The sequence below is a fragment of the Monoraphidium neglectum genome (genome assembly GCF_000611645.1).
Source record: "Monoraphidium neglectum strain SAG 48.87 unplaced genomic scaffold scaffold01603, whole genome shotgun sequence".
In the NCBI taxonomy this organism is placed as follows: domain Eukaryota; kingdom Viridiplantae; phylum Chlorophyta; class Chlorophyceae; order Sphaeropleales; family Selenastraceae; genus Monoraphidium; species Monoraphidium neglectum.
In genome coordinates, this window is record NW_014012025.1 from 1 (window position 1) to 12,941 (window position 12,941).

Sequence of the window (12,941 nt, forward strand, 5' to 3'; positions counted from 1 at the left end):
GGGCGTGGGGGCGCGCGGGGGCCCGCTGGCGGCGGGGGAGGTGTTCTGTCGGGACAACTTCCTGCAGGCCAGGCATCTCAAGGAGATGAGCGCCCTCCGCAGGTGGGTCTGGGCAGGGCGGGCGCGGGCTGCCGTTCTGCGGGCAGAAGGATTCCTGAAGTGTGTGGGGGAACATGGCAGGGACAGGCTGCACGCAGGCCACCGCGCGAGTCGGTGTCTCGACGCTTGCGTGTGGCAAACCAAAAAGCAGGCTCGCAGACAGCCCGAAGAGCTGAGGCCACACCACCAACACAACATTCCTTTTGTGTCATTTGCAGGCAGCTGATGCGCACGCTGCAGCAGCAGCAGCACCGCCGCCCCGCCGACCCCGCCGCCGCGGCGCTGCAGTTGCGCGTTGCCGCCGCCGTCAGGGACGCCGCCGCGCGCGCGGACGGCGCGTCGGCGCCGCTGCCGCCGCCGCCGCGCGAGGTGGAGGACGCGCTGCGGCGCGCGGTGGCGGCAGGGTGGTGCGACCAGGTGGCGCGGCGGGTGCGGTCGGCTGCGTATGTGGCCAGGGTCGCTGAGGAGGAGGGTCGCAAGCGGTGGGTGGCCTCTGTTGTCAGTCCAAGGGAGTGGATTGACATTGGTTTCTAGTAGGGTCACGTGTGTTTGTGTGTGTGTGTGTGGCCGTTGCCAGGGACGAGAGAGGGGCTCCGACGGCATGCTGCAGCGATTATGGTAACCTCGGGGCCATCAACGCCGCAAAACCTTGGATCCCTGCCGGCCCCCTCCCCATCACAACGCCACCCTCGCGAGGCCCTCGCAACCCCTCCAACCACCCAATACTCCCCCGAATGGTTCGAACGTCCCAAACACATCACCCCACCCCATCCTCATGTGCCCCGCAGCCACGCCGTGCGCTACCAGCCGTGTGATCTGGACGAGGAGGTGTACCTGCACCCCAGATCATCCCTGCACGCCGCCGCCCCCGAGTACGTCGTATACCTCCAGCTCGTGCGCACCGCCAAGCGGCCCTACATGAGCGGCATCACGCCCATAGAGCCCGCCTGGCTCGCCGCCTGCGGCACGCCGCTCGCCGCGCTCTCCCCGCCGCTGCTCGAGCCGGCGCCGTTTTACAAGCCGGAGGCGGACGCGGTGCTCGCGTGGCACGACGCATCGTACGGCCGCCCCGCCTGGCCGCTGCCGCGCGCCGCGCGGCCGCACCCGGACGCCCCCGCGCGCGCAGCCGCGTTCGCGTCCGCGCTGCTCGCGGGGCGCGTGCTGCCGGCGCTCGCGGCGCTTGCGCCGGCGCTGGTGGCGCGGCCGGAGACGGCGGGGCGGCGGGAGCTGGCCGGGCTGCCGCGGGTGGGGGAGCTGCTTTCAGCCCTGGAGCGGCGCTGCGTGGACAGCCGCGCCGCGCTGGTGGCCGCGTGGAGGGCCGACCCCTCGTTCCTGCGGCCGCAGCTGGCGCTGTGGGTGGCGAAGCCGAAGCAGCAGCTGCTGGGGAAGCTGTGGCCGCGGCTGCTGGCAGAGGCCGGGGCGGCCTGAGTGGGGGCCGCATGGTTGGGTTGCCGCCCTCATCTGTCTCCCCTGCCCTCGGCGCTGTGTAAGCGCCGTGCTGGCCTTGGTGTGTTGTAGTATGCGCAACCAGCCGGGACGGCTGGCAGATGCAGGGGCGAGCAGCAAGTACAGGAGCCATTACTTGTGCCGGCCGCAGCCGGTGGGTTGAGCCTTTGAGGCTCATAAAACTGCAATGAAGCTGACACAGCAGCCATGAAATAATATTGGTACTTCACTAAGGAACAAACAATTCAGGGGAACCATCATGATTCGCGCTTTCCGTCTGCAGCAGCCGCCCGCCGCCTGCCGCTCGGCACAGGCGACGGCGCGCGTGCCAAGGCACCACTGCCGCCGCCGCCGCCCTCCCCGTCGCCGCCGCTGCCATTCCCGCCGCCGCCTGCGGCCACCCACGCAACGTCTGCGACGACAAAGTCGTACCACAGCGGCATCAGGAGCGCCGTCGCCGCGTGCCACAGCGCGTGCGCGTCCAGCAGCCCCAGCAGCGGCGGGAAGTCCAGGACTTCCAGCGCCATCGCCAGGTGGACTGCCGCGACGAAGGCGAACAGCCGCCGCCTGGCGGGGTGGCGGGCCGTGGCCGCCCACGCGACCCACGCGATCGCAGTCGCGACGCCGGCTGCGATGCAGACAGCCATGTTGTAGCCGTAGTCAAATTTGACAAACGCCATGTACCGCACGTGCCACAGCAGCCCCGCGGCAGCGGCCGCGGCCGCGGGCAGCGCGCGGGAGGGGCGCGAGAGGCGGAGCGTGCGCACGGCGGCAGCCAGCGCGCCGGCTGCGACGAGGGCGTCTGCTGAAAAGTAGTCCAAGCGCTCGGTCACGCGGATGTCTCTGACGTGAAATACGCTGCTCCAGACCCATGCGATGAGGCTCGCGGCGCCGTAGAGCCACCAGATCCACGCATAGGGGTAGTGCCCGCCGCCGGCCCCGCCGCCGCTGCTGCCGCCGCCGCTGCCCTTGGCCGCGCCGCCCCCGCCGGTGGCGCCCGCCGCGCGCGCGGCGCGCAGCGCGGCCGCGTAGCGCCGCAGGCCTGCTACGTGTGCCAACAGGTTGGCGACGCTGAAGACGACTGAGGCGATCTCCTGGGCTCCGAGGACGCGGATGAAGGGCCACTTGCCGGTGTACTTCCAGACCGGGCCCTCCCCCGCCGCCGCGCGCCGCCGCTCGGCCGCCCACATGCAGTGGTAGGCGCAGTCGTCAGCGCAGCCCCAGCGCGCGAGCCGCAGCGCGAGCGGGGGCTGGTAGCGCGGGGCGTTGCGGGGGCACGCGATGCTGCAGCCCGAGCCGGCCGCCGCAGGGGCGATCCCGTCCCCAAGGGCGCCGCCCGCCTCGGGGTTCCACTTTTGGAGGGCCGGCGGCAGGCAGCCCGTGTACTGGCAAACTGCTTCGCAGCCCTGAAACTCAGCCGACGCGTCGCCCTCGCTCGCGGCCGCAAAATGAGGGAGCAGCGGCATCAGGAGCAGCAGCTGCGCCGCACCCAGCAGGTGATGCCGCGGCATCGGACGCCTCCACCGTCGCAGCCACCAGCATGTGCTGCTGATGCTTACAGTGACAGAACTCTGCATTGAAATTATTATGTTGATTCCTGGTCATCAACCAAAGGCGGAACACACGAAATGGATCAGATCACACAATTCGAACTCATTGCTCACAAGGGTATCACCTATGAGAAGAATATGCGTTGAAATTTCACGGTATGACAAGACTTGGTGCAACATTGTTTGACTCAAACACTGCTGACGGCACGCACATAATTGTCGAAACCGCTCAACCCAGCACGATGAAATCTACTTACTCAGAGCGCCGATGTGAACTCGGACAAAAAGTACCCACAGAGGCGGCAGTTCTGGGTCGTACCTTGTCGCCGCTCACAATGGCGCATTACGCACGCAGCGGCAATGGCGCGTAGCAAGGGAGCACAGCGGCGCTTGAACACCATTCGCTGAGCATCATCAACCTGCAGGCAATACTCACAGCCGAAAGCGGCCACCCGTCTGCCGTGCATCCAACAATGACGGCGGTGGCGCCGGCTTTCTGGGGCGCCGTGCCGCCCGCCCATGCGCCAGCCGAAGCGCCTGTGGCGCCGCCGCAGGAGCAGCTACCCGACGCCGCCTTTTCCAAGCCGCCCCACGAGCGCTTGGAATCCGAGGTCACCTCCATTGCAGTGCTGCTGAGGCGCGCGCCGTTCTACGCGCGCCTTGCGCCCGGCGCTCAGCGCTGCGCGGCCCGGCACGCGCGGCTTTTGAGGCTGCACGATGCGTCCGAGCTGCCCAGGTGCGCGCAGAGGGGGAGGGAGGCAGGAGCTCCAGTGAGGGGCGTCGTAGCGGGGCTGGCGCGAGTGCGGCTCCGGCTCGTGGCACATGGCAGCTGTCAAGTGCAGCGCTGCTGGCCGCGCGGCACTCTTAGGGAGGCCGCACCCCTCGACTCATCACATGTGCTCGCACGCGCCCGCGCCTGCTCCACTTTGCAGCGCGCCGCACCACGAGTCATCCCTGTTCACGCTGATATCCGGCCGCGCCTGGCTGGTGCAAGGCAGCGCTGACGATCCGCTCATCTCGCGGGTGCGGGAGCAGCAGCTGCAGGAGCAGCAGCGGCGCGAGCTGGCAGCGGCTGCAGCGGTGCTGCGGGAGGGCGGCGCCGGCCAGCCGCCGACGGCGGCGGCGACGAGCGGTGACAGGGATCAGCCGTTCTGGCGGGGTGTCAGGGACGCGGCGGCCGAGGAGCACAGGCGGCGGGTCCAGGGCGGAGGGCCCGCGGGCGCGGACGCCCCCCTCAGTGAGGGTTCAGGGGATGGGGAGCAGCGCGGCGGCGGCGTCAGTGCGACGCTTGTCGAAGAGCTCAGCAGCTTCAGGTGAGGGGGCTGCAGGGCACTCATAACCCCTGGTACCGCGCACCAACATGGCTTTGCGAGTCACCCGCAGTCGCTGTTCTGCCCGCGCGCTTTGACAGCACGCCCTCCCTCCTTGGAGCGGTATGGGGTGGGTCGGGATGCAAGACGCAGACTCAAGGCGCGCCAGGTGCCCCTTCAAAATTCTCAAGGAGGCCTCCCACCCTTTTCATTGGACATGCTTCTTCTTGCACACCCTCTTTCTTGGGCACCAGTGGGAACGAGCTCGAGTGGTCCGATCTGGGAGGGCCGTCTGCCGCGGCGCTGCTGCAGGAGGACGGCGGCCAGCAGCAGGCGGAGGGCGCCGGCCTGCCGCCGCGCTTCCTGGCAGCGGTCTCGGAGGACGGCGGCGCGGCGGCGGTGGCGTGGATCGGTCGGTGCGCCCTGGGAGAGGTGGGCGGTTCAGCTCGCAGCCAAGTCGTCAGGACAGGAGCCATGGGCGTGGGGTGCACGACATGCTCATCAAGGGGTTGCCTGCTGCTGAGTGGTTTTGCAGAAAGAAGCCATGTGGTTGCAGGTGCCAATCCTGTGGCGGAGCGCACGCCAGACTGCCTGCGAGCCGTACATGGACTGGCTGGACATATGAATGTGCCCCACACCCCGCTCGCGGCCCTCACACCGCAGGTGCTGCGGCTGAACGCTGAAGCCCACGTGGCATCCGCCGTCGCCGCCTGCTGCCGCGTCCCGTCGCTGCGCCACACCCCAGTGCGAGAGCTCACGCGCCTGGCTAGACACCTCCGCAAGGCGGGATTTGAGCCTGGTGGGTCCAAGATATGGCTGCGGGGGGTGCGCAGAAATGGGGGCCCCGCTTCCGCGAGCGCATCGCAGCAAGTGAACGGGTGGCACGTTTTTCCCATGGCAGATCCCTCCTGGTTGCTTGGACCGCTTGCGCGACTACGACGCTGCCTACGTGGCTTGATGATGTCAGCACATGTCGAAAAACATGCGCACCCCCAACATTCCCAGGTGATGCGTTGCTGCACCAAGGCAAAGAGATCGGCGGCGTGTTCATCCTGACAGCAGGCGCAGTCCAGCTGCAGGTCGCCGCGCGGCCGACCCCTCAGGCGGCGACGGCGCCGGCGGCGGGGCCGGCCGGCGGGGGTGCGGACGGGGGGGCGGAGGCCGCAGCAGCGACCCGGCGATCGCCTGCTGCTGCGCCGCCGATCATCCTGGGCACCAGGTGGGGCTGCGTCATGGCGCACTGGCAGGGAGCATGGGTGGGTGGGCCGCCCCTCTCTGGAGCGCGGGGCCGTCCGACGAGGTGTCCAGTGCGCGCCTGAAGGCCAGGCCTCGCAGCGCAGCCTGGCGCCCCGCCTGCCGCTCGGCCGCGTCCCCGCACGTCTTACACGCCGGCATTTCTGTGAGGCCCATGGTCACTGAAATTTCCTCCCACAAACACTTTCACGCACGCACTCTTACACATACATCCACCCACCCATTCAACCCACCCACCCTACGCTCACAAACACACTCACATTCTGTCTCACGCAACACTGACACACGCACACATGCACACACGCTTACCCTCTCTCTCACACACACACACACCTACACACCTACACACTTGCACACACACCCACCCCAAAAACACATACACACAAACACACATACACATGCAGGGGCCCGGGCGCAATGCTGGGCACAGAATTCCTGCGTGAGCGCCACAGCGCCTGCAGCGCCGTCGCCCTGACGCGCGTCTGCGCGCTGCGCCTGCCGCCCCACAAGCTGGCGCAGCTGCTGGACCCCCTGACGCTCCGCCTCCTGGCGCGCCTGCGCCCGCAGCTCGGCGGCGCGGCGGCAGAGGCGCTGCTGTCAGAGGCGGGCGCGGCGGAGGAGCGGGCGCGGGCCGCGGCGGAGCACCGGGCGGCGGTGCTTGCGAGCGTGTACGAGGGGGCGGCGGGCGGGAGAGGCGGCGGCGGCGGCGCGGCCGCGGACGGCGTGCCGGCGACGCTTTCAAGGGACACGCGGCCGGGCAGCCCGATGCATGGGCGTGATGACAGCGGCGCGCCGCATCGCCCTGCGTGGTCGCCGTCGCGGCAGCTGGCTGCGTCGCCCCGGGCGCCCTCGTCCCAGCCGCAGCAGCGGCTGCAGCAACATCCTGATTGCTTGCCTCACCGCTGCCGTGCGCCTGGCGGCGCAGGGGGCGGGGGGTGCCGCGGCAGCCGCGCCGATCCTGCTTGGGCCTTGGCGGCAGGGACGCATGATCTTGACAGCAATGGGCCAGAAGCCTGCCAGGGGCAGGGGCTGCCCAGGGGTCTTACAGAGGCCAAGTGCGCAGACCTGCCAGGTGCTGACTCATCAGAATCGGTTAGGCAGCTGATCTCCGCAGTCAAAACCCTCGACGCGTCCCGGCGCGCCGCGGACGCCGCCGCGGCCGCATCTGATGCCGCGGCGCCGCCGATGTGGCAGCGCGGCGCCCAGGGGGCGCTGATCCCGCGGGGCGGGGCCGAGGGAGGCGGCGGCACCGCCGGCGGCGCGCCGCTGCTGCGGGCGGCGGACGGGGCTGAGGCACACACGGACCTGTGGGAGGCCGCCTGTGTCGGCGTGGTGGATCTGATCCCGGTGGAAGGCCAGCAGCCAACCGCAGACGACGAGGCGCTGGCGACGGCGATCGACGACGGTGTCGCGAAGTTCGTTGCCGTGGTGCACGACGCCGGGCTGCGGCTGGTGCGGTGGGGGCCGACGCGCTACATTCTGTTGTGCGAGCTGCCCAGTTTTGAAGGGGATGGCGGCGCCGGCGACGCAGCGGGCGGGGGTAGCGGCGAGCGCGCCGCCGTGCGCGGCGCGGCCAACTGCCTGCTGGCTATGCAGCAGCGGCTGGCTGGCGTGGTGTGCCGGGCGGCCTGCCCCCATTTGAGGTTCTGCGCCGGCTTTGCCCTTGGCAACTGCTTCCAAGAGGCTGTGGGTGAGTCATAGCGTGGCATGCTGCTGGCCGGCCTGCGCTCGGGCGCCTGCGCCTTTGGCTTGGCTGTTCAGCGACCTGAAACTAGCCCTGAAGCTCTCTGATGCCTGCAACGGACGTTCTCAGCACTGCAGGCTTGAGCTGTCCTCATCCCCTTCAATCCCCAACCTTCTCTCCCGGCGTCCATCCCCATTATTTGCCGTGCAAAGCCGGCGACTTTATTACCGCCGTCTCCGGCCGCGCCGCCGACGCGGCCTGCCGCCTCGCGGCACTCGCCACGTCCCAGCCCTGGTCCTCGGACGCCATCCTTGTCAGTGATGCCGCCCGGCAGCTTCTCGCCGGCTCCCACGACCTACGGCCCGCGGGCGGCGGCCACCTCCTCCTGGGCTCGATCCTTCCCTTGAATGACGGCCAGCAGCAACCCCAAGAAGGCCGCGCTGGCGCGGGCAGGTGGCAGTCGCAAATAATAGGCCAGCAGGGGCGCCCCCGCGGGAGCGGCGCGGTGCAGCAAGCGGGCCAGCTGGCGGGAGCGGCGCGGCGGCAGATGATCCGGCGCAAGTACGAGGCCCTTGAGCTGCTGCTGGCGCGTGGGGAAGGGCTGCAGCCGGCACCGGAGCACCTGCTGACTCAGCCGCCGCCGGTGGGGCTGATGGGGGGCATGGGTTAGGTCGGTGAGGCTGAGGTCATGTGCGGGCATTGGTGCACACACTTGTGGTGGTGTGGGCAAGACTGTATGTGAGAGCGTGTGGGCATGTGCATGTGTGAATGTGTTTGCATGCGCGCAGGTGTGTGTGTGTGTGTGTATGGACGTGCGTGTTTGTTTGCAGGTGCACAAAAGGCGTGATGGTGCACGCATGCACACACGTACTCGGAACATGACTTTGAAACCCTCAAGTCTTTGCATCCATCGCAACGCACTCGCCAAACTCGCCAAATTGCAGGCGCACAACGCAGCCACGGCGCCCGATGCAGGCGGAGGCGGTGTCGGCGCCAGCGCATTGGGCAGCGGCCTACGCGCCAAGCCACGGCTGGTGGTCAGGATTGACGCACCGCAGCAGCCGCAGCAGCAGACGGACCCTCGATCACCTGCGCTTATTCCGGAGTGCGACTCAGTGCCTCAGAGCCCGACGCGGGGCGCAGCGCGCCGCGGCTTTGGGGCTGGCGGCGGTGGCACCGGGGCGACTGCCGAGCGTGGCGGCGCATTCACACGGCAGGCGGTGGCCAGCAAGGCGATCAACAGTCGGCTGCAGGTGCGGGCAATTGGCCACGCGTTTTGAGCAGGCGCGCAAGTGCGTCACTGCCGCTGCTGCTGCTGCTGCTGCCCGACGGCTGCACAACTCATCATAACCAACACGCCTGGAGTTGCTAAACTTGCATTCGTCCCACCCATTATCGCCCAACGCGCGGACTCCTTCCAGGTGTGGCAGGAGGTGGAGCGGTTGCGGTCAGGCGCCGCAAACAGCGGCGATGGCAGCGCGGCCGCCGTACCGCCAACGCCAGGGGCAAGGGCCTCCACCCTCGCGGCTTCAGGTGGCATTCTGCCGCCGCTGCCGCTTCCGCCGCAGCAGCAGCATCAGCAGCATGAGCAGCAGCAGCAGCATCAGCAGCATGAGCAGCAGCAGCAGCAGCAGCAGCAGCAGCACGCGCTGGAGGGGGCCAGCCGGGGTGCAAACACAACCGAAGAGCCTGCGGGTCGGCTCAACCTCCAGGCCAGCCCTGAACGGCCGCAAGTTGGTGGGCTGGAGATGTCAGCGGTCAATGGAGGTGGTGGAGGCGCGCAGCCCGCGGGCAATGGCAGCGCACCACCCCTGGATGGAGCCAGGATGCAGCAGCAGCAGCAGCAGCAGCAGCAGCAGCAGCAGCAGCAGCAAGAGGAGCCCGGCAGTGGTGGTAACCCCGGCAGTGGGAATGACGCAGTCGTGGGCAGAGTGACGTTCGCGAGGGCTGCAGACTCTCCCAAGGATCCACTGCCGCAGCCGTCGCAGCCGCTGCCCCGCAGCAGGCCAGGATCCGCACCGAAGCAGTGCTCGCTGCCATCCCCCCTGTCCCGCCAGCTGGGCGGGTTTGTACAATCCACGACTCCCAATACCGCAAGGTCTGACAAGGGCATCGGCCTGTGGTGTAGCAGCAGCCGCAGCAGCAGCCCAAAGCTGTCGTCGCCCAAGCGGCCGGCGCTGCTGGGCACGGGCGGCGCTCTCAAGCGCTGCCTTGCGCTGACGTCCACGCGCAGCAGTCCTGGCAGCGCGCGCTCGCCGCTGCCGAAGGGGATGGCGGCCTCGCACCTCCAGGATCTGCCGCTCAGCACTGGCGTCGTCGCGCTGGGCGAGTCTGCTGCGCTCTTGACGCCGCCACTTGCAGCTGACCGCAGCAGCTTGTCCCTGGGTGGTGGGTCAGAGGCCTGGGTCGCGGCCGCGTGCAAGGGCGCCGGCAGCGCGGCGGGTGCAGGGCGGTTCGCGGCGACGCTGAGCCCGGCGACCCCCTCGATCGGCCTGTCGGCCTGCGGGTTGTGGCAGCTGCCAGATCTGGTGAGAGTGGCGGAATGAGCAAGCCACGGGGCCGAACTTATTAGCACGCCGCTGGCGAGGGCATGGGGCCATCTGCAAACGGCTGGGCCACCCTTCACCCCACCCATACCTGCTGCATTTGTTGTCGAGAGCCAGCATGCCTCCTGGGGTGCTTGTACGACTAGGTACATCCCCAGAACCTCAGTTGCTGCCAACAAACACCAAACCAATCCCTGTCCTTGTGTGCTTACAGGACCATCTGCAGCAGGCCGAGTCCCTGGCGGCCGGCTTCAACCACCTGACGTCCCTCATGCCGCCCGCAGCGGCTCAACATGGCGACCCCCCTCAGCTGGCCACCGCGTTGCACGCGTGCAGCTCAAGCGCCTCCCTACCGCGCTCCGCCGGCCTGCTGTGCACCCTAGGCGTCGCGCCGCTGGGCGCGGGCTCCATCGCGCGGGGGAGCGGCATCGGGCGCCTGCCGCCGCGGCTGCGGGTGCTGAGCCTGTGCTTCAACGAGGTCGAGTCGCTGCCGGCCCACTTGGTGGGGGCGCTGCCCCGCCTGGAGGAGCTGGACCTCAGCTTCAACAGGTGCGATGATAATTGATGCAGGGTTTACGGGTTTCATTGTGTGGGGCTCTCGTCAGCCCCATCGAGGTTGCCGGCAGACACGGACCACTGGTGCGAGCGCGTGGGATGAGACGCCATGCGTGACGACGGCCGCTTGACCGTTGCCTGACTGGGGCGGGTTGCGGGTTTAGAACCGGAATTGTTGCCATGGAGCACCACGCCAGCAGTGGCGGGCAGTGTGGGCGGGCAAAACCGGGGAATCTCGAGGGTCGGGTTGCCGGCCACCCCTGCCCGTGCGCATCGTCCAGTGCTTGAAACGCACTAGCAGTTGCGCTTCAAGGTAAGTCGCTGACCTTGCCGCTGGCACCACCCCACGCACCGCTGTTGCCAACAATTCGTCAACCGCAGGCTGTCCGAGCTGCCCCCAAACATCGGAGACTGGCCAAACCTCCGTTCGCTGTCCCTCGGCCACAACCACCTGCAGCAGCTGCCCGGCAGCTGCACCGCCCTGGTGTCGCTCGAGGCCCTGGATGTCAGCAGCAACGGCCTGCTGGCGCTGCCCCAGGGGCTGCAGCACCTGCAGAAGCTGGAGCTGCTGCACGCGCAGGGCAACCAGTTGACCGGGGTCCCGTCAGGGATCACTGCGTTGACTGCTTTGACCGACCTCGACCTGTCAACCAATCAGCTGCAACCCGGGGGGCTGCACGCGGGCGTGCTGGCAGCGCTGACAGGGCTCGTGAGCCTGCGCTTGGCGGACAACGCCGGGCTGTTTACCGAGCTAGCGCACTGCAGTCGCGGGGAAGGAGGCGGCGGGATGGCAAATTTGATGCCTCGCCGTGCGGCGCAGCAGCAGCAGGCGGCGTGGCTGGACGCATGGATGGTTGGGCCGCCTCAGCCTCCGGATGCAGTGACAGCGGCCAGTCGAGAGGGCGGCGTCCACAGCGGCAGCCCAGCTTTTGGTGGCGGCGGCTGCGGCGGCGGCGCAGCAGGCGCGCCGGGGCAGCGGCTCCTGCAGCTGCGCCGCCTGGACGTCTCTGGCACCAGCCTTGCAGAGCTGCCGGCCTGGCTGTCGCCCAGTGTGACGGAGCTGCGGGCGGCGCGCAACCGCCTGCAGGAGCTGCCCGGCTCGGTGTGCGCGCGGCTGGCGGGCAGCCTGCGCGCCCTTGACCTGCGGCACAACCCGGTGCAGCGCGTCCCGAGTGACATCACGCACCTGCTGCAGCTGCAGCTGCTGCTTTTGGAGGGCTGCCCCTGCGCCTGCCCCGAGATGGGGGGTGGCGACGCGTGCGGCGGCACAGCTTGGGAGGGGGTGCCGGCTGAGGGGTCGGCCGCGTGGGCGGCAGGCTGGCTGGCCGCCCGCAAGGCCGGCCGCCCTTGGCCGCCGAGGCCGGGCCGCTGGCGGCTGCCGGCGGCGCTGCTGTTTGTAGCAGGCGTGCCGCTGGCGCCGCGGGAGTCGTCGCCCAGCGCAAGGCAGCCCGCGGCGTCGCAGTTGCGGCTCAGAGTGCAGGCGGGTGACACACCTGCGGAGGCCGGCGCTGAGGCTGCTGCGACGCCAACGGCCCAGCCTACCGCTGCTTTTGGCAGAGGTCGGCGGCGCGCGGCGGTCTGCTCGCAGCCTGGCGGCACCGAGTAATGTTATGCTTCCACTGTCCTGGCCGGCCACGATTCAAAAGATGTGTTTCAGCCCACTGTTGCTTGGCACCACCCCCCGCAGCCAGCGGCAAGCAGCTTGCACGGCTGCTGCTGCGGCTGAAATCAGGCCAGGTCGCTCCCTGGGGGACATTGCAGCAGCAGGGCCCAGACAATTGTCGGCGCGGCCTCCTGCCGCCGTTGATGTTGGCAGAGGCCGTGCTGACATGCATACCACCCTCCCACAAAGTTCCGGCATCAACAGTCGTTTTGCTGCACGGTTGAAGTTTCAGGGTTTGCGGGTGACGATGTGTCGTCCACAACAGACCACAGCTGAGTGATACGGTTGCTATGAGGGGGGGGAGGTTGCGGGTTACATGCAATTCCCATTCGACGGTGTGTGCAGGTTGTGCTCTGGCCAGGTCGAGTGCCGGCGTCAGCGTCAGTGGAAGCCGGCTGCGAAGGCAAGAAAGGCGAAGAAACAGGGTGCAGGTGCCGCCGCGGCCCGGGTGCGCTGCGGCCCTGACAAGGCGCACAGGCGTGGATGGAGCGCCTGCTGCGGGCGCGCCGCGGCTGGCCGTGAGCGCGGGTGGGTTTGACACAACGTGGGCGCTGCAGCACGCCCCTGCCGCCCCGAAAAAAGGACGCCTCTTGAGAGGGTCTGCGCCCAAGCAGCGAGACACAACTAGTGTCTGGCCCGAGCAACACGCAGCGCTTGGGCCTGCAGCAACTAGACTGACTAGACGCAGCCGCCTGGCCGGCTGGGAGGGAGGCGGGGGGCGGCCCGCGCGCGTCACCCCTGTCGCAGGTGCCACTGTCGTATGCGCTCCGCCAGGTCAGTGTCTGGTATGACCTCCTGCAGCTCGAGGGGGCTGCGGCTGAAGGGGTCTGTGGC

General features: G+C 68.8%; 3 protein-coding genes across 3 annotated transcripts; 2 read left to right on the forward strand and 1 right to left on the reverse strand.

Moving 5' to 3' along the window:
- Nucleotides 1–85: 85 nt before the first annotated feature.
- MNEG_8434 (hypothetical protein) lies at nt 86–1,527 on the forward strand (the record flags this gene model as incomplete). Its single annotated transcript, XM_014043091.1, has 3 exons — nt 86–102; nt 318–581; nt 888–1,527. 3 exons carry the CDS (start codon nt 86–88, stop codon nt 1,525–1,527), a joined length of 921 nt encoding a protein of 306 aa, XP_013898545.1.
- A 275-nt stretch (nt 1,528–1,802) lies between these two features.
- On the reverse strand, nt 1,803–3,056 carry MNEG_8435 (hypothetical protein; the record flags this gene model as incomplete). Its single annotated transcript, XM_014043092.1, has 1 exon — nt 1,803–3,056. The coding sequence occupies one exon, from the start codon at nt 3,054–3,056 to the stop codon at nt 1,803–1,805; it is 1,254 nt and encodes a 417-aa protein (XP_013898546.1).
- Nucleotides 3,057–3,568: 512 nt separating this feature from the next.
- MNEG_8436 (Malignant fibrous histiocytoma-amplified sequence 1) lies at nt 3,569–12,050 on the forward strand (the record flags this gene model as incomplete). Its single annotated transcript, XM_014043093.1, has 10 exons — nt 3,569–3,831; nt 4,028–4,408; nt 4,660–4,837; nt 5,069–5,204; nt 5,411–5,624; nt 6,064–6,382; nt 6,854–7,349; nt 9,705–9,871; nt 10,104–10,438; nt 10,826–12,050. The coding sequence occupies 10 exons, from the start codon at nt 3,569–3,571 to the stop codon at nt 12,048–12,050; spliced, it is 3,714 nt and encodes a 1,237-aa protein (XP_013898547.1).
- Between the last annotated feature and the right edge of the window lie 891 nt (nt 12,051–12,941).